At 35.5% G+C, this 21,135-nt stretch overlaps 2 protein-coding genes across 2 annotated transcripts; both read right to left on the bottom strand.

The window, feature by feature from the left end:
- Positions 1–376: 376 nt before the first annotated feature.
- LOC124435053 lies at positions 377–6,908 on the bottom strand. Its single transcript, XM_046985003.1, has 8 exons — positions 6,401–6,908; positions 4,654–4,913; positions 3,981–4,092; positions 3,756–3,853; positions 3,058–3,239; positions 2,430–2,497; positions 1,616–1,731; positions 377–823 (listed from the first exon to the last, which is right to left on the bottom strand). Exons 1-8 carry the CDS (start codon positions 6,681–6,683, stop codon positions 662–664), a joined length of 1,281 nt encoding a protein of 426 aa, XP_046840959.1. The 5' UTR covers positions 6,684–6,908; the 3' UTR covers positions 377–661.
- A 4,534-nt stretch (positions 6,909–11,442) lies between these two features.
- LOC124434760 (mucin-4-like) lies at positions 11,443–18,712 on the bottom strand. The gene is made up of 5 exons (XM_046984656.1): positions 18,319–18,712; positions 16,102–16,304; positions 14,757–15,934; positions 13,391–13,913; positions 11,443–11,809 (listed from the first exon to the last, which is right to left on the bottom strand). Exons 1-5 carry the CDS (start codon positions 18,641–18,643, stop codon positions 11,693–11,695), a joined length of 2,346 nt encoding a protein of 781 aa, XP_046840612.1. The 5' UTR covers positions 18,644–18,712; the 3' UTR covers positions 11,443–11,692.
- Positions 18,713–21,135: the final 2,423 nt, after the last annotated feature.

Raw genomic sequence — 21,135 nt, 5'->3', positions numbered from 1 at the left:
GGCTACATTTTATTTAATCCAAATATTGAATCCACACCGATTTACGTGTCCTTGACACACTATATTGCTCATCATTCCACTGTCTCCCCATTTACTATCTGGCTTTTTTTAAAAGAAGAACTAGGAATAGGTGCAAGGAAATAGGGAAAAGGAATGGGAAACATAAAAATCAGGAGAGAGGAATAAAACAAGAAAAACTGTGCGACAAGTTTATAATGTATTACAACAACATGCAGGGACTTAGTCGCGGTGAAAAATCCAAATATTGCCTTGAAAACCGCAATTGCCAGTAGTGAATGGCCAAAATCACCCAAGAATTCAGAAAAGAACGGTTTGGAACATTGACTCATTCAAGAGTTCAAATTAAAGGGAGCTGTTTTAGAACTATAGTTCATAATGTATTTTCCAATATACAAACACTAATGCTACAATTTATAAAACGATATCTTTTGCAACCTCGTGCACTTTCTACAATTCAAAGCACCATCTATCATCTCGATACTGGTGTATATGTCTATGTCCACTTCGATCGTTATTTGTCACTTGTTCTCATATTTTACAAAAGAAATTTTTATTCATTTCTATCTTTTCTTGGATTTGATTCCGAAAGTGGCAGGTTGTGGTAATTAATGTGGCGGTTAACGGAAATCCATGATCATCTTCAACGTGAAACTATATCATCCTGCAAGTGATCCTCTTGACTATTTTCTTCCTCATGTGTAGGTCCTTCCAAGACATGGTAAATTGGAAAAGCCTTTGGACTTTTTGGTTCTTCTTCAAAATCGCCCTCCACACATATGTATATTGGTTCCTCGACCAGAGACTAAAAATGTTGTAAAACAACAGTTGAAGTAAAACAATAATGACAATATATTGACATACATTCATGCATATCTGCATGGTGTATTCCGTCGAAAACAACCTGCCTACAAATGTTTGATGGAAAATAGTGCTTTCGACAACAGCGATATGCGAATGTGATGAAGCCGCAAATGAATTTGTTACAAAAATCAAAAGGCAGGTTTCACAATGTTCTACATGTACGGAAACACTTTTAATATACTTTTTCATGGTACTGTCTTACTTTACAAAAGTCTTTCTATGATATGTGTTGGGAAAAACAAGTTCCGCGTTTTAGAAAGTAACGCTGATAGACAAAAGGTTTTCTTTAGGTTCTTGTCTACAAATGCACAAGTGATGAAACAATCTTAAATGAAGACTAACGAAGAAACCAAGCAATACGGCTCCCATGCTGCTCAAACGAGGTTTAACTTGATTGCATATGCACTTATCGGACCCTTTGTGTCTCTGTTTTGCGGAAAAAGCTGCATGCTTACACAAAGAAAAAACTAATGGTATATTTAGGTTACAACTCAAACTTTTACTCTCAATTGGGTGCTTTTGTATTTCGATTAATTTGTAGTGTGAAACAACGTTATTATTGTATTGTTAACTCAAACTGATCAACTCAATGATCAACGCAAAATGGTGACTGGCCAAGCTGCACTCTATAGCCAAAGCTTAATTTAAACTACAGCTTCCTTGTAATCTTGAAAACAGGCAAATGCTATTTAAAATTTATGCTAAATAGAACGGCAAGAAACATTTCACTTACATCGCTGTCCGGTCTTCTTGTTAAAGGTTGATATATCGAATGTGGCTCACGATTTGCGCTTAAGCTGGCGTAGGAGCTTAAGGTCTCCGCTGAAATCTGTGGTTCTAAGTACGTTTCTATATAATCGATAAAGTATTGAATAAAGCAACGAGCACAGTGAACCTCGGAAACTGACTAATAAAAATAAAAAAAATAAATTTGCATCCTGGGTGAGCTGCAACTCTTACAACTAAATCGTATTTCTTCAAAAGTCAAGGACGATAATGTGGAATTTATGTGAAAATTACTTCATCAATTACAAAAATACAACCCTTTTTTAATACAAAGTGGGACACTAGATCCAGTGAACCAACTATCCTTTTTCAGCTGAGCATGTTTATAACTTTTTATATTTTACAGGTTTTGATTTAATAAGTACACTTCAGCACGATTTAAGAAATAAAAGATGGTTAACTGTGTTTGCAGTTTGCACTGGCTTATGCAAACTGAGGAGACCTTTGGTAGAACTATAGAGAGTAGATCAGTTTGCGTCTTCTGGAGAATTCTCACAAAAGTCTTTTCAGTTTGCATAAGCCAGTGCAAACACAAAAAACATCTTTTATTTATTTTATAAAACAACAATTGTGTAAGCAGACAAATTTTTGACGAACGATTTAATTTTTCTCTTATATGTATTCATGATTGAACTCAAATCGGTTTGCACAGGCTAATTCAAACTCAGCCATGGACCAATGAGCGCAAGCATATTATTGTTGCTAGTTTATAAAGAGCTATAAAGCATTTACGTATGTTACTCCAGAATAAAGTTAGTTACCGTCAGAAGTACTGGTATTTGGTTGTTGGACAAGTCTTCGTTGCGTCTTTACGGCCATTGAACCTCGTCTAATGAAAAACGAGAAAAAGACAAATAAACATGATAATTTTTGGTAGTTTTTCTTTAAGTATGTTTTAGGTATGATTCATTCCCCTCATTTTAAAATATATTTTTTGTCGTATTCTTTGTAGAGATGGACTCCAACCTTCAATTTACCACTCAATTAGCTATATGATCACACAACCACGACGAAAGTCATTACCAAAGTAGAGAGGTAAAGTCCACTCGAACTTTTACTTCTCTGTGCAAATTATCTAGCAAAGTTATAGTTTTAATTTAATCAGAAAATTATTTTCATTCATAGTTCTTCAAGTGCATAAAAAGTGAAAACACAATATTTGCTCCACAAGGGTACAAATTTAGCCTGGCCTAGCCTTGTTTTATCGGATGTGACCAAATAATAATTTGTAGAAACGACATAGGTTGATATAATCACATATTTTTGTTATTTTTTGAATAGTAGATTTCTGACGAGGACATTGATTTCTTCCGTATGTAGGGAACATATAGCTACTTAAAGCGCCATCTCAAGCAAAGAATGAAGGAAGACATCTTAAAAGTCAGTCACCTTTTGGCAGTTCTTCGGCAATATATAGCAATGGGGATGATAATGAATGCTGTACCAAGAGCACCTGCGATTGCAGCTAAGATAAGTGTAAAACTATCATTGACAACAATGACTTTTGCACTTCTTGGTTCTTCGTTGTTGAGGTCTTTTCCATACCGTATAGGCCCATCTGTACGATATTTCTGCAAAATTGATTGAACTTTAACATTGAACTTTACATTTTTCTTGAAGCATTCACAGTTAAACATTATGAACATCCATTGAATGAACTATTGTCAAGCCGAAACAGTTGAGTAGCCAGCCCCCAAAATTGGTCATGCTATGTTTTTTATATCGGTGTTCAAATGCTCTAAAAAAATACAGATTTCTAAAGAAATATACAATTCTATAGTGATCTGGGTTTGGTTGCACAAAACTTGGATGGCGTTATCCGCTGGATAGTAATTATCTGAATGGTATAACTTGTGCGAAAAAGAGTTATATTTTCTTTACGATAATGAAACTTCGTGTAATTCTAGGACCATGTAACATTGTATTTAATTGCTTGTCAAGTTCAAATGATTTTCCCCTTTCATAATATTCTCAAGAGTTCGAAAATATTGCTCTCTGGTAGATAGCTCTATTCGCCCTTCGTGCAATTATGCCCTTAAACTTACATAGCACGACCAAACTCGCAGATTGGCTACATCGATTCGTACCTCGTCTCTTTTTGTGTTCGAAATGACGCTGCTGAACGTTTGAAGAGCCGTTGTTGGCTTTGGTTTTGGTGCAGAAAGCAAGATTGGATCATTTTTACCTACGCAAGTCACAAAGTGAAGATTGATAAAGGAATTTTCGAAGACAGAATCACGATTGACATAAAAACACCATGTCGAAAGAATGACCCCGACAGGGGATCAGAATGATGACACGATCCAACTAACCTCGAACACGAAACATTAAGCAATAAGACTCCTTCGACTTATCAAGATCAACACATTCTACGGAAACTTGAAACAAACGTTTTTGAACGTCGGATCTGACGGAACCTTTCCACTGTAGATAAAAAAATATTTAAAATTATTTGAAAATGCAGCGATGGTAGAAGATGTAGCTAAAAATAGCTTTTGTTTCCAATGCATTTTTTTTGAGAAAATATACGACCCCTTTGGTGTGAATTCAAAACCACAAAAATGGGGAATTATAAATTCCAGAGTTTAATCACATCCGTATTAGCAAGCGATTAATATTCACTTGAGTGGTGAAAGTTATATTCATTCCAAAATCTAAACTATCCCAAAAAAGAGGAATTACACTGAAAATATCTTTACGATTTAGTTGATAAACCTAAAAGTAAAACACTGCTGTTAATATCTTTGCGTATTTTATAACTGTGTTGATAGCCATTTGTATTTAGCATTGCCATGCAGCATGCTAGTTTGAGTCCTCACTTCTAAATTTCAGAATATTACAAGTACTCATTTCGTTAGAAATCTTTAAAGTTCAGTAAGTAAACACATAAAAATTTGCATGGCACATAATAGCAGGAATAAGAGAGCAAAAATATTGTTATCGTTTGCACTTTTGTTTGCTTAGTAATAATAATGATTAAAATACCTCAAGACTGTACATGTAACCACCTTTAGAAACATAGTCTGATTCTTCCAGTTTGAAAGTTTTGTAAAATTCCCTGATGGTTTGCTCATGCCATGAGCCATTCTCGAGGAAATTGATCCAGCCAAAATGGCACGATTGTTTCGTCTTGTCGAAAGGCGCGTTGATTGGCTTGGAGCATAGATTCTTTGATGCACATTTTTTTGAGAGATCAATTGTTGGTATGACATCCGCGCGAATGTTGAGAAACTGGTAGCGACACCCTTTATGGTAAAAGAAAATTGTTTTTTTTATTCAAGAATCAAGATGCACTTATAGTTTCGTTTTAGCTACTGCAAAGCGAAACATCAATTCACGAGCTGCAATGTTTATTCTCACTGGAAAATTTTCAGTTTTGCCTAAAAGTTTCAGTTGTTCAGTGACTTGTCCGAAACAACAATGGCGATACACTGGAACATAGCAAATCTAATTTTTGTCTTTTTAATGATATGTTTTCAAAAATCGTAGTGATGCAGAGCGAAAACACCTTTGTAATGGTTTCAAATGAACGTCATGAGATGAACTCATGACCTTCCTATTTTAACGAAACTTGAATAGCATTTGCGCGTTCGAGAGTGCTATCCCGCACATCCGTTTCTGCATTCAGTTTTTGTTTTGGCAATGCGTGGGACTCTGGGACTCATTGTAATTTGGCACGAGATTTGTGGCGGGAGGTTGCTGAATTCTGTTTGTTCCATTTCTATATGTTGCTCCAATCTCTTCGCATTTATAACACAGAAAAGCTTACATTTTATCAAAAGCAGCTTTCAACGTATATTTGAAAAAAACGTCAGCAATATATTGACTGAAAATACACATGTTAAAATATCCTTTTATTGCTTTCGTGACCCAATGACCCCGACAGGTGTGTCCAAGTTGTTAAATTGCCGCCATAGCGACGACGATTAATGTCTAATGACTTAATCTTAACGAATGAAGTGTCCAAATCCTTCGATTTCAGAAAATTATTGCTTATTACAAGGAAAAACTCTCAAAACAAAGGGTTTGATTCATCTGGATGCAACTCGCCAAAAATGCGTTTATTAAACGCACTTCGTCATTTAAACTTCATCGCATGACTATTTATAGTCTTGTCATGTTGTTTGACAAACTATTTCACGCTTTTTGCCCCCACGGAGAGAGGTTTTATCTCAAAATCCAGTCTGCAAGGAATGGGATATTAGTGACTTAAAAAAATATTTAAACATCTTTTGGTACAAAGAGATAAAGTATATCATATTCTGATCTCCTATTGGTTGTACATAATATGTTTTTAATACCCAATGCGAATAGAAAATGTTTAGCGTGACGAGAATCATATTGTCATGTCGTCGATTTTCAAAGACGTATGCGACCATTCGAGTTCACATGAAAAATCGCAAAAAAAGGGTGCGAACTGCTCTTCATAAATCGAAAACACTGAAGCTGTTGTAATGCAGGGCGAGATATTAATTAAGGAAAACGCACATAATGCTAACTTTACTGAACGACTGTCGCTTAGAGACCCGTGAATTATTATATTCATAGTTCATTAGACTAGGCCACTTTAATTTTGAACTTGTATTTAGCACCCTTATAAGAATCACGCCATGTCAATAAATAATCATTGTTTGTATATAATATTTATCATAGCGGCATGCTAAATTTCGAAATTACATCACGAGCAGCAAATTACAATTCAAAATAAAGCGTGAACACAAAGGCTACTTACAAGGATCTCTTGCTTTGATATCACTTAAACATTTGCGCACATCCGAACGATAAATTCGAGTTTTCTTTCGACACTTGCATAACTTGCATGTAGAGGTTAAACACTCGGCGTGGAAGCGATTACACTCGCAAGAATCACTCGCCAAGTCCACCTCCGTGCACGATGGGTTCTCGAAGACATCCGATTCACCAAGCAGACCATCAAAATACGTCGAGGCTTGCCATGTTTTTAACAACAAAAGAAAAAACGAGAGTTTGAAAGCATCTTGAGCCATTTTGTACATGTCGGCGCGCGGCTTTGTTTTGTCATCGCATGTTGGTTTTTGAGCTTTTCAGCTTTCAAAAACAATTAAAGACTTGTTATTGTACATATATGTACAACAAAGATCAAAACATTTCAAAACTTGATCACTTTCTTTTCACCAACTGCAAATCAAGCATCTTTCAGTGGTCGGATGGGCTTGCGTGCTTAGGAAATACCAATTAATGGTTTGCCATTAACAAACAAATAGACAAAGTTTATGTCAGTTTTCCGTGTAATTTGAGCGCATCGCGCCTGTTTATTAGATTAACTTATTGATTAAAGGTGACAATGAAAATGCCGCTAAGTGGCATGGAATCGAGTCCGTAACTCGGAACGCAAAAGTGCTTCTTGTTTTGTCCAGTCATGTCATTTAATTGTGTTTTGATGTGGTAAAGACAAAATTGTCACAAACAAAAAAAAATTACGTATGCGTGTTTTTGTATCATACAATTAATATTAAGGGAATAAACAACAGGTCCACTTTGCTGCGGTTAACTTAGTGGTTAATCAAATGAGTAATTTAAGATATAGGTGGCACAAAAACTTTCAACGGAATGGCGCTAACTTCCAACGGGCTTGATGTTTCAAATTTCAATACAGCACCAGTATATAGCGTAGCATGCATTACTATTAGACATTAGCAGAATTTGACTTCCAACTTTCAAGTGACATTATAGAGTTATAGTATTCTGAAATATTTTAATGAATTAAGATATGGCATGTTTTTTGACATAACACAAACTTTCTTATCATTCAACTTTACAAGTTTGGGAATTTACACTTCATCGAGCATCAAGGCACACACAAAACCTAGCTCCTTGCTATCTTTGTTTGACACTTGAACCTTTGCTCTCAAAGCTGACGACAAAGCATTCAAGACATTTTTATCGAATGGTACTATAAGCGGTGATCGTTTCTTCAATATCCTCTACAGAGGCGAAACTAGAACGTTAATTGGGGGGGGGGGTGTATATTCATGTATTCAGCTCTGTCCTGCTGATTTCTTTTGTTTGCGATGTTAATTTCAAAAGAAGTCAGCAGGGCAGAGCTGAATACATGAATAAATTACTAGTTTCGCCCTGGTCCTCTACCCACTCTGACACTCATAAAATGTATAGGGTCCTTCCTTGAGTCAGAGAAACTATTTTTCAATATATTGAGATATTTACGGTTAGGTGCAAAACTAGAACGCTAAGAGGGGGTTGATATTCTTATATTCAGTTATGCCCTACTGATTTCTTTTGGACTTCTAATCACTAACAAACCAAATCAGTCAAGCAGAGCTAAATATATGAATATCCAACCCCCCTTAATAATTTTAGTTTCGCCATTGTTTACGGTTTCATACGTTGACTTTCGTAGAAAAGTATGTTAAATTGTATTAAAAAACAGTGTTTCTGGATGGTTCCTGGCCAGAGCCCTGTATTAGGAGAGTTGGGATACCGGAAGTAAAATTGCTTGGCGTCCGTCATTTTTGTTTCAAAAGCCAGCAAGTATAGAGCATTTAATTGTGGAAAGACAAGTTTTCTGTTGAATTTTCTTATTCATGAATAGACAGCGATCACTACCTTTGGAACTCAGTTGTTTATAGATGTCATAATAATATAGAAGCATTTATTTAAAACATTAGATGTAATTTATACACTTAGATGTAACACTTGTTCACAGTGTTTTTTAACACAAGGGAGCACGTATGTTTCTATTCGTCATCGCTTTGATTGGTACTATTATAACACAACATAAAATCATTGCAAAGATTTTTTCATAATTTATTTCCTATGTAAAAATGGCTATAATTACAGGACTCTGTTCCTGGCCACTGACGAGCGATAGCCTGCAATTCTAGCTTACCCGAACATTTGCCCGCAAATCCAGGACACTGTGAACTGTGAAATTGTGAAAGCCATATGAAAGCGTGAAGAGCAGTGATTCAAAATGAGTGGAAACGAATAAAAAAAAGGTCAGTGAACTGCGAAGAAATAGCAAATTTAGTTTGTTTATTTATATCGTAATATCGTTAGTACTTGTAAAAAATTTGATTCGAAAGGTATAACAACGGGTTGAATCTGTGCGAAGACTCAAAAATTTACATAGGTTTATTTATTGTTAAAAATGGTCCATTCGCCATACTGTTTACCTACTGCATAAACCGTTATATTGTATTTGACTGCTTAATTTATAGGTTTTTTCAGTAAACGATCTTTTATCAAATAAACGCCTCTGTCTCTAATAAACGCCCCATCTCTAGTAGTTGCCCTCACCACATTGTCATAGTCATAATTACTGGGGTTGTTGAGTGGTTTCAAAAACTATATGTATAGTTTTCATTAGTTTTATTTTTACACACCAAGGTAATAGAAATAATATAAATGTATCATGTCTTATTCAATGGCATTTATTAGAAGTTGAACCTTTTGCTCACTAAATGTAGACTTTGCATTACCTTATTGTGACTGTATTTCTGATTTTAATGACAACCTAATTTGACTCGTCTTTTGATCAGTGTAATCTGAAGCTTTCAAGAATATGTGTGAGTATGCACTACAAACTAGTTAAGTTTTTACTCTCTAACCAAAATTGCTTAACCATCAAAAGGAGGCTGCTTAATTTGTATTTATTTTTGTTAGGAAATTCAAATAGCTGGTAAGGAAGTGATAAAAGAAAATTTAAGGGTCTAGAATTTACGGTCGTCTCATAGTGCCGAAGGTTGTATAGAAAGTAGAAATTTTCCTCTTGAAAAACTCAGTTCAACCGTATTTCTGGTTTGTTTTGCTAAAAATTTGGGGGGGGGGGAGTTGAAATATTTTTTGTAGAGATGAGAAATTTATTTAGGGGTGGGACCCTGCATCCCCCAAATTAAATCTGTCCATGCTTTAACCAAACTTTAATGGTAATGCGAAGAGGTTGTTTACAAAATTTGTGAGTTTTGTGTAAAATTTAGTTGCACGGCTCTAATACGTACTTTATCTTTACTAGGTGCAGTGAATACGAAACAGATAAAGTTCTCGAAACATAAGTATCTTTACGTAATTATCAGACATGATAGGCTATTTCTTATGATGTTAGTAAATAAATCTTCATGAAATACTACACGCACGCTATGTAGGTCACTATGCACTAGCGCCTGTTTATTCATAACCAAATGCCAGTTAAAAGATTGCAGAATGTCATCTTCATACAGGCACCTTTCCCCCTTTCGACAAAGGAGAGAGCTATGATATGTTGAGCTTGATTTAAGAAACAGTTTTAGAAATAGAGCTTATTTGTATTCAAAATTTATTTGATTAAACAGGTTTCTCATTTTGTTTAAATAAAGTTCTCAATGTCAAGTGGGTTTAAGATTTCTAGTTCTCGATGCTCTTGCATGACGATTTTTCACGATTTTAACAAATTTCAACGATTCGCTAACGTTTAAAAAAAATCCCATTGAATATGTTCCCTTTTAGTTTGGTTAAAGCATCATTTAAGGCTTTAACATTTTTTCACGTTCAGTTGTTTTGTACGTAGGTGCTAACGTTTTTTTTCGTTCTGGTCTTTTCGCTTGCGTGCACTAATTCTCTGAGATTTTAGCTGTGTGCATATATTATAGTCATGTTAAAGTTGTATGTTAATTTCCCAACAGCAGAAAAAAAATATTACGCTTGAATAGTGGGAACGAGCTATAACGCTAATTAAGGCGTGTGGCTTGGCATTCTAAAGAAATTGATCGAGCACGAATAAATATATAAATATATATATATTTGTAGTGGTTTTTATCGTTTAAACTCAAAATTCAAGATTGCTTGTAACACTACCAGTACAGAGGACGTTCAAAGTCGTATTACTTTTGATACTTCTGTTGAATTTGAATAGTTGAATTTTAATTAGGTAAATATAGTGTCAATTCGTCTTACAACAACGAAAGAAGTTGATGCAAACATGATATTATAAAATAAAATAGAAAGGAATTTTTGGCGGTGAACGTCGGGAGCGACACTTCTACTGTTGCTTTTACTGGTGGTCTGTGTCAAAGAATAAATTCAATAATCAATGGCCTGTTTATAAAATTCTCGCTCTTAGGTAAACGCTATCTGTAGTTCCATCCAACTAAGAGCAACGGATATAACCGCGAAAAAACAGGAGCAAAAAAACACTGTTTGTATGAGTATATATAGTTTCATATATTGAAGTTTATGTTTGATGATTTTCCGTATAAAACAGTGCTCGATGCCCGAGAGCAGAGCGTAAATATTAATAATAAGAAGAAAATACACAAAAACTACAATTTCATCCCGACAAGCCTGTTTCGTGATTGCTCACTCTTCAGGGGATTTAATTTCTAAATTCTTCAGGGGATTAAATTAAATCCCCTGAAGAGTGAGCAATCACGAAACAGGCTTGTCGGGATGAAATTGTAGTTTTTTTGTATTTTCTTCTTCTTATCAATAGTTTCATATATTGTATATGGATAAAAAAAGGTCTTACTTTCTATGCATGTTCGTTGCAAAGAGTACAAACATGAAGGTAGAGCGTCAAGTGAAGCTCAATTTTGACCACTGAACTAAATATAGAACTGGAAGCCCATCTTTATACTAAACATGCCTGTATAAATTTTAGCTTATCAACGATAATATTTCTTTAGACCGTGCGTGGAAAGATTGGGACTAGAGATTTGGGCTTCAAATTTCGCGGGAGGTAAGTTTGCAGTCATATTCAGTTCATTAGTTTTGACTATTTTTAAATGGACGACAATCTAAAAATTTACCTATTAAAAATATTTTAATGAATTGTGATTTCTTTTCCACGAAGGAAATTCTAACGTTTGATGCATGATACTTATACCTATTTTATATAAATTCGAGATGATCAGCAACACGTCTTTGCTTTATTCGTTTGTTGCTAATGGTTCAATCTCAGACAACGGCAATATAACAGCAAGTTTTGCACTGGCACATTTGTTTTGAAAAAAAAAAATCACCGACCATGATTTATGCTTTGCAATCAGTTTTTCTACATGTCAGCAACATTTGCGTATTGTGGTTCCTGCAAGGATTCCTCTGTCGTTCCGTTCGCTTCAACATCTTCTTTGGTCGCGTTCGATGGTGAATCGTTGTTCAAATGTTTCATCTAAAATAAGGGAAAAAGTGAAATTGTTATATATATATACAGAACCGTCTACTCCTTGATTTAGTCCTGCGGTACGCTAATTTTTTCTGCGTAACTGTAATGATATACTTTGAAATGTTTGTCGACTGTGATTGGTTCATTGCTGTGCAATCATTTATCTGTAATTACACTGCAAAAACGTAATTGCACAATATGAAGCAATATAATTGCACAGTGGAAAATGTATAATTGCACTGCAATTACTGCAACCTGATTGGTTAAAAAGTATCGAGAGCCAAATAAGCTTCTTTTCAATTCAAAAAAAAGTATAGCGGAAGTTGTAGGTAAGCAAGAGTTTTTCACGGTGGATTTCAACAATTGCATTCGTGTGAAATTCAAGAATTGCAAAAGAATGCAAAGGAATAAAAACAAATCAGCAAGTACTGTTTTTGCGGTGAAAGTTAACAAAAGTTGGGCGGGCAAGGAGGCTTTACATCTATTTCGTCGCAGTCTTTAAAAACTCACTCGTGCACGTTTATCGGTAATTGCGCTCGAAACTATATTGTTACTTATACCAAAAAACATAAAAGATTTCTAAACAAAGCAACAATGATAATGCTCTTAAATTTACAAACTTTATAACGGGGCAAATGCAAAGAGATTGGGGTGTCAGATTGGCTATACATACAATATCCTGATATTCTGAATTTGCTAGTATTTTAGTTCCTACTATACGGAATACTCCTCTCGTCATTTTAGTCCCGTATGTTTTAGAAGGGTATGATAACTCCTTTCTACAACTATCTCCAGACTTCACTGGGGTTGATAAGATTAAAATTACGGAGCAATCATTCATACGTTAAAAAGCTATGGCACTTTCAGGTGGCATCAAGAAGCAAACTATATGAAGAAAGAAAATCAGAGACATAAGTTAAAAAAAAGAGATTTTTGCTAATTTTACCATTAACTGAGACAGCATTACGTATATGATTTAAGAGAAAAAATCTTTAACTGTTTTCACTTTTCATGTTTAACTTAAGGCAGCTTTCAAAGCTTCACAGGATAAGATCCTGCTGAGATCCTAAGCATGATACTACACAGTATTTTCATAAATACGTTTGTAAAACATCAGTTGGTTGAAAAATATCTCGAGTAACTTCGTGTTAGCTTATAATATGTGGAATAAAAATGCTGTACAAAAGATCGCAAGTCAAAACATTGAAAATCAGAAATGTAAATGTCATCTAAATAAAAGACGACTGAATACATAGTTTAAGGCACAAGAGTGGTAGTTTAGGGAACTTCGCGTGACTTTTCAGCAAAAATTTGCACAGTTGATAGCTCAGATTTATCTTCAAACTTAAAAATCCTAACCCTAACCGAAATCCTAACTGACATTGCAACTCTAACGTTAATTAAGTTGCTTTTGTGTCGGTTTCTCTTTTTCATTTTAAAACTCTATACGCTGAAACGGAATTAGTCTCATGAAGTTCTCATGATCAACACAAAATGGATACCGGTAGCCGGCTAAACTGCTCTCTATAGCATAGTTATAGCCGCAATGGCGGTGTGGATAATTTAAATGGAAAAGCAATTTCTTACTTTCATTGAACTCTTGTCTGGTATCGTATACGCAGATCCATTAACAAGCATCCGGTTTACGTTTGGATCGTTTTGATCATCCAGCTCTTTCTTTGTAGTCGCATCTGGTGTTGCATACAGGGTATCATCGACAACATTGTTGACTTTTGCATCTCCAATATCTGGTACTGCATAATTATCCTCATCGACAGAAATCGATTTCTCGTTAGCGGTGGAGACGTCCGGCTCTATGTCTTCAGGATTCTCTGGAATGGGTATAATTTCGTTTGCAATTATGCCTTCATTATCATAAATTGGAGGCTCGCTAATCTCGTCAACGGTCTTTTCTGTTACACTGGGCATCTCCGGTTCGACTTCTGTCAACTGGATTTCGTTCATGGCAAGCATGCTATCTGAAGGAGCCTTAAACGTACTGGTGGAACCATGTGATAAGTCATTAGTGTATGCCTGAGGTCCTTCGTAGGTGCTTGCTGAGCGCTTGAAGCTTCCTGAAATAAAGTGACTTCTTTCTCTGCTTCCCTGGCTGTTGAAACAAAAAAGAAATAAAATTGTTAATGCAATTAAGCGAGCAGTTTACTCTTTACAGATGACGATGTGATGTCGAAAACTTAAAAATTTCAAACGCTTTAATTCGTGATAAAGTCAGACACTTGCACGTTCACTTAGTAAACACCACACAAAAAGAAAATTCCCCACTAGATAAATTACTAAGTGCTAAATGAATGAATTCCATATAATCCAACACATGACTAACTAACCCTATGAAAATTTTCTCTATGCCAAGTGAAGAATATTGTCACTCGTGCCTAAATTAGTGAATCATTGAATAAACCAGTGGCGGATCGAGGGTTAGTCAAAATAAATTACCGCTGCACATTTTGGAATATAATTACATTTCTAAGCCCCTCAGAGACAAGTCCATTGGTGAAATTAACTTCTTTAGAGCTTCAAAACCAATAGTGCTTTTCTTAAAAGTACTTTGGATTTCAAATTAAGCAGCTTTAATTTATTTTGCTCGCTGCTGCTCGCTGTGACTACCCCTAGATCCGCTACTAGAATGAACAATAACCAGATACAAAAGTGACAAAAACGAATTTAGTGCAATTACTCCACTTTTTAATGCTAATTTTGAAATTCCGTCTTTCTTAATTCAAGTGACCGATAAGTTTAAAAACGCGAGTAACTCCATTCTTTGCCTGGCAGAGCAAGTTACCGCTAGTCTAATCGGTGCTATGTTTAATTATCTGGGATTCATTGATTTATAGTGTATCATAGGACTTTCTTTCTGTTTTGTGTTTACATCTGTCACGAAGGCAATTGTCTTTATGAGGTACTAAACAAATAAGAATATTGAGAAGATAATTACCGTTCAACATGTCTTCTTCTGTGTAAGCAACAAAATATAACAACAATTATAATAAGTAGAACTGCCCCAGCAGAAACACTCGAAATTATGATTATGGTTTCATCGTCATTTGATGACTTTGTCCCATTCGAAAATGTTGGTGACACTGGTGGCGTTACTGATATGGATGAGATTGTCGAATGTGATTGTGTAGTTGGCATTAATGACTCTGTCGACATTGGTGATATTGTCAACCCTGATTGTGTCGTTGGCTTTGATTCAGTTGTCGATGTTGACGCTATTATCAAACCTGACGTCATTGTTGACATTATTGATGTTGCCGTCGAACTTGATGGTGCACTCATAGTTAACTGCGTTGTCGAGTTTGATGACGTTGTCAACATTTGCTTTGATGTATTTGTTGCCGAGTGGTTTGATGAACTTGTGGGTGTTGGAGTTGTTACATTTGTTGACGAGTGGTTTAATGAGCTTGTGGGTGTTGGAGTTGATATATTCGTTGACGAGTGGTTTAATGAACTTGTGGATGTTGGAGTTGTTACATTTGTTGACGAGTGGTTTAATGAACTTGTGGGTGTTGGAGTTGATATATTTGTTGACGAGTGGTTTAATGAACTTGTGGGTGTTGGAGTTGTTACATTTGTTGACGAGTGGTTTAATGAACTTGTGGGTGTTGGAGTTGTTACATTTGTTGACGAGTGGTTTAATGAACTTGAGGGTGTTGGAGTTGATACATTTGTTGACGAGTGGTTTAATGATATTGTGAGTGTTGGAGTTGATACATTTGTTGCCATATTTGCTGTCGACATTAATGCCGACGTAAGCAGTAATGTCATAGTCAACATTGATGGTGTTCTCGACTTTGAAGCTGTTGTAGATGATAACCTCATTGTCAACATTGACGCTATTGTCAGCACTGATGCCATTGTTGACAATTTTGAAGTCGTTATCGAAATAAATGGCGTTGTCCAAATTGATGACGTTGTTGACATCGATACTATTTTTGACACTGATGGTGTTCTCCTGTGCTCTAATTCAAACCATTTTCCAGAAACCTTGAATGGTAAGCATGGCATACCTGGCGTGCAGGAAGTGTTTAAGTCCGAAAAACTGAAGTTGATGCGGCACTGGGAAACATAACCATGCATTATTCCATTTAGTACCATTACAGGGTTTTCGTACTAAAAATGGAAATATTTAATATATTGAGAAAGACCAAGGTTTCACTTTGAAAGAACTTTTTTACTACAAATGAGCATATTCTTTGACAGATTACGGTGGTCACCTCGACTTTTATAAGCGTGGGTCAGGAAAGTGATATTGATTTATTAAATTAATCATTCCATACCTCGACGTGTAATGGATTATCGTATATTTTACGAAAAACGTGCGATTTGTAAGAAACGTACGATTTGTTCAACCAGAGTAATTCTTCGTCTCTTTCAATATTAGGAAAACTAGCCCAAGTTTGTTTCCACATGTAGCTGCATGCGCTGTAGTCCAAAGGATTGAAGAGGAACGCTTTCGAGTTGTCAGCAGTGCTTGATATAGCTTGAAAAGACCCCAACTGACATTGTGATTTACTTGTATAGCAATATTAAAAGGAATTTTAATTCACCCGAAAAAATGTTTGAGCTCAAAAACATGCACATTTTATCAGAATTTGTTAAATAAAGGTTAAGTCACCCAACAATCGAGTATTTGGTGACACTGGTCTCAAAATATATGTAATGTCAAAATGAGTTATTCTTAAGAAATAAAAGATGTTTACTGTATTTGCACGGGCTTATGTAAACCTCGGAGTCCTTTGGGAGAACTCGAGAGCAGATCAGTGCAAGCCCGAGAACGAAGGTCGAGGGTTGCATAAGCCAGTGCAAACACGATAAACATCTTTTAATTCTTTATAAAATAAAATAATGCAAAAAAGACAAACATTTTAATTTTTCCTCTAAAATGTATTCATGATCGATTTGCAAATTCTCTTTGACTGATTGATTGCTTTGATTGATTTGATTGGTTGAGCTCAGATTTGTTTTGCACAGGCTAATGCATACATGGCTATAGACCAATCACCGCACGCGTTTTATTTTTTTATTTTATAATATTTGTTTTTCGTGTTCAAGGTTGTTTCTATTTTTCTACTGAGTTATATGTATTTATAAAATAAACACAATGAAACAAGTGCGCTGATCGGTCCAGAGCTGTGTTTGCATTGGCCTGTGCAAAACATATCCGAGCTCAACCAATCAAATCAATTATAACAATCAATCAATCAAAGAGAATTTGCAAAAGGATCATGATTACATTTTAGTGAAAAATCATAACAGTTGTTTTAATTTTGTCTGCTTCGCATCATTGTTATGTTATAAAAAAAATAAAAGAAGTTTTAGTGTTTGCCCTGGCTTATGCAAACCTCGGAGACGTTTGTGAGAATCCTTGAGCAGGTGCAACCCTCGACCTTCGGTCTCGGGCTTGGGCTGACCTGCTCTCGAGTTTTCCTAAAGGTCGCCTCGGTTTGCATAAGCCTGTGCAAACACAGAACACAGTAAACATCATTTATTTCTTAAATAATTTTGATATATAGTAATAACACCTATTTGTAACTATGGGTTTGCAAGGCTGCAAACGAGTTTTTTGTACAAATATAATTGCCCCCCAAAACTTTCAATCATGTGAATGAACACGATTTTTTTGTTGATTAGAGCGTTTCGTCTTGAGATATTATTACACTATGTGGTTTACGTAGAATTGTTAATTTAACGACGAAAGGTTACAATTAACAAAAAATTTATTCAATGCCATGCTCCAAGTTTAATGTCCGTTAACAAAACCTGAAGAATGCAAGAAACCTTTTGCGCAAACAACAAGATTTCGACAACAACCGAGCTTTCTCCCATGCCTAAAGTATTTGAAGAGAAAAGCTGGCTTAATTTACAAAAAAATTTCGGCAGAGACCCCGTTTCCAGCAAGTACCTAGAAAAATTGAGCATAGAAAAATATTTGTGCTGTTTCATATGCATCCAAGTTCACGCATAATTGCTTCTGAATCGTTTAAATACCAGACAGTTGAAATATTTTTGTGGCTAATACTAATAAAAACGTTACAAATATACCAAACTGACAATTTAGCTACAATCCTGGGAAAATAAGTCCAATAAGCGACAATTTTCTTTAGTTGGACCAGGAGGCCTTAGCTGCAGGGCGGACAGTGGAATGATAGTTTCTATAGTTTTTTAAGATTTTGTCTTTTCAATTGTTGTATTTTCAGAAACTAAATTTTGGATGAGGTTTTCCTCGTTTAAGCTCTGAAAAGTTTTTTAAAGAAAATCACAAACAGTTTAAACATATTTTGACTACCACAATTGGTGTTGTAAGGGTGGTTTGAACACGAACTCTCCATGGCATTAAGGGCTTATCAGCTCACTTTCGGTTTTGTAAGATAATTTTGCACATCGAGAAATAGTGAATGATATTCATTTCATTAGCGTGACTTCAGAGAAAATAGAGTTACATGTAAAACAGCCTATCTAAACGATGTGTTCAACAGCTACTATAAAGGACTCACCGCCTCTATCCCAATTACTTCCTTGTATGAGAGCTTTTTCAATGCCGAAATTTCCAAACGTTACAGTCGTAAAGGGGCTTTCAGAAGACGAGTTCCAGAAGTTAGCTGCACTGTTAATGCACAAACACAAACCATCACGTTCAAATAAAGCAGGACACGGGCAAAGGTTTCTTCTACTTGTCTTAGGGTTCGTACATTCTTTATTGCCAACGCGGAAGCGATCCGTAATACGACGATTAGCCGAAATCGTTTCAGGAACGGCAATGACAACATCAAGTATTACGATCAAACACAAGTTTAGCGTCAGTGTCCTATCCAAAGTCATTTTGTGAAAGCAATTTAATTCAATTTATTAGCAAAGTTTCAATCGAATTCAGCTAAGACAGGCATGTAGAGTACCTACCGCTAAATAATGTTTTAATAACAAAATATTTCTTGTTGGAAAAAATTTGCATTTCTAAAGACATTGATTTAATTGTCTTCGTCGAATTTAGACAAAAATAAGATGCTTGTTGTGCTTTTACTGGAGAACTAATGCAGAGCTTTACAAATGCTCGTGAATCGATTCCGATGGAATTAAGTTTGACAATGTTGTTGACACATATCATGGATAATATTCGTATTAAGTATTAGTTGAGACATCGATTTAATCGATGGATGCTTTTTGTCAGCCATGCATGCTGGCGGTTTGTTACACAAGAATAATTTATGGATGCCATTAAAGATTTCAGCCGACGCGGGCGAAGGTCATTGTTTGCTGAATTCCAAAAGTTAGTGGCAAATCAAGAATTCCGATCATCTGGTCAAGACTGCATGGTTGCCATATAATCAATCGTGCTATATAATTGTCAACAGTTGCCAATCGCTATGCATTCTAATGTGATGACTGAAATGTGATGGCAGTTTTAAGTTCTTCAAAAATAAGAGCCATCCTGAAAGAGAAGTGTATAAAAGTGATTCAAAACTTTGCCAGACGAGTACAGGTTTGCTTGCAACGAAATGGTGGACATTTGGAACACATCTTGGGAAAGCCATAAATTGACTAAAAATTGACAGAAATAGCCGAAACTCATGTGAATAGTCTTCCATAAACTGAATGATGTGTGGTTGTAATTTGAAATAAATAGCTTTTTAATTGAAGCCATAATTGAAATTTTCATGGGTACGAATCTTTTTGGGTCACCCTGTATAAAGAGGATATAGCTTGAAAAGCTTGAAAAGCCTTTCAATAACTCAATATATTTAAACAATTTTTCAGCGGCTGCTTGTGTATGATGATTTTCATCCTTACTATCATTACCGTAGAGTCTCAAAGTTATCCTTACCCCCACAAAAGTAGCTGCCTGTTTTAACACTTAAGACCCGTTCACACGATCCGCTTTGTCTGATCCGATTGTTTCGGTACCAGACCTTTGGTTGCTTGTTCAGACGGTCCGATAATTTTGTTGATATTTATATTCGTTTAGATATTTATATTCTAGTACATTTATCGATATATTTTTTGTATTTTTGTTCTTGTTTCTAAGTCTTTGTCTAATCTATGTAATTTGAGTAGTCGGCTTCTTGTCGGATGAAAATATGTGTTGGGCAACCATTCCACTAAGGACAGGAGAGCAATGGAATGTTTGCCATGTTAAATGAAAGTTGCATGGCAAATAAGAAAAATCTTTTGTCATAATCGAATCATCAAACGTGCCGGTTATGGCTCAGCTTGCACACCAAAAATAGAGCAAGTTCTATTTTCATACGATTTCTTAGGTTGATGGACTTTTGGAAGCTCGCTTTGTATGTGTCCACACGATCCGTTTTTTAGGATCCCACAAATCTTATAGTGTGAATGGGTCTTTACTCAAAAATTTCTAAAGCGGCTGCCCCCTCAAAGGTGGTCAGCATCTTCATAAAACTTCTAAGAACCCTTTGACATTTACACTTGTATCCAAATTAAACGTTGTGCATTTGTGTCAACTACTGCAACTTTACACAATGCATTGAAAAATACAGCTCATAAAGCGTGGATTTAGAATCTAAAAATAATAACTCGAAACTAAGCGCTTCCCCGGATACAGCCGCCACCGGAGCCACTAATTTTAAAAGTAGGCCACTTTCGAGACTCTAACGTACTAAAATTCTTGGATTGCAACCATTCTCTAGGGAAATTTGAAACAATGTGGTTCGTCCACGACGGCTGGTGCCCACAAAAGCATTAATAAAATATTGTTTTGTATTTGACCACCAACATGGCTGCCGTGACGTAACTTGCAATCCACATATACATATTTTTAAGTTGAAACGCCCAAACTCTTTTTACCTTCACTGAACGCAAATTGCATTTATAATGAATTGAAAACTGCTTTTTGAAGCAAAACTATTTTGTGCTTCATTTGATCATTAGAGATATTATAACAACATAGTGCTTAGTCACAACACTCTTCTTTTGATCGATTCATCCCAGAGATTTGAATAGTTTCACCGATGAAGTCGTCATTGTCAGTGTCCTTCACGCTCTTTGCTTCACGAATACCATTGACAACCTTTGTATCCAAACGGTTTATTTGAACATGGTGATGAAACTTGCATTGTTTTCAAAACAAAGATGACAGATGTGTCACAAAAGAACTATTCATTTTGCCAAATTTCTAGAATAAACGCTCCTTCAATGTTGCACTACTAGAGGTTGAAAATTAATCAGTGGACGAATTGAATGAAATACAACCGGTAAAAAATGCTCTCCTTTAGAATTAGACAGAAATTTTATATTAGCAATGGTTGAATGTGCATATCTGAAAAATTTTTGTAGTTATTGTACCAAACATAAAA

The sequence above is a fragment of the Xenia sp. Carnegie-2017 genome, unplaced genomic scaffold, assembly GCF_021976095.1.
Source record: "Xenia sp. Carnegie-2017 unplaced genomic scaffold, XeniaSp_v1 HiC_scaffold_14, whole genome shotgun sequence".
Classification (NCBI taxonomy): Eukaryota; Metazoa; Cnidaria; class Anthozoa; order Malacalcyonacea; family Xeniidae; genus Xenia; species Xenia sp. Carnegie-2017.
This window is presented reverse-complemented; position numbering and strand designations above follow the sequence as displayed.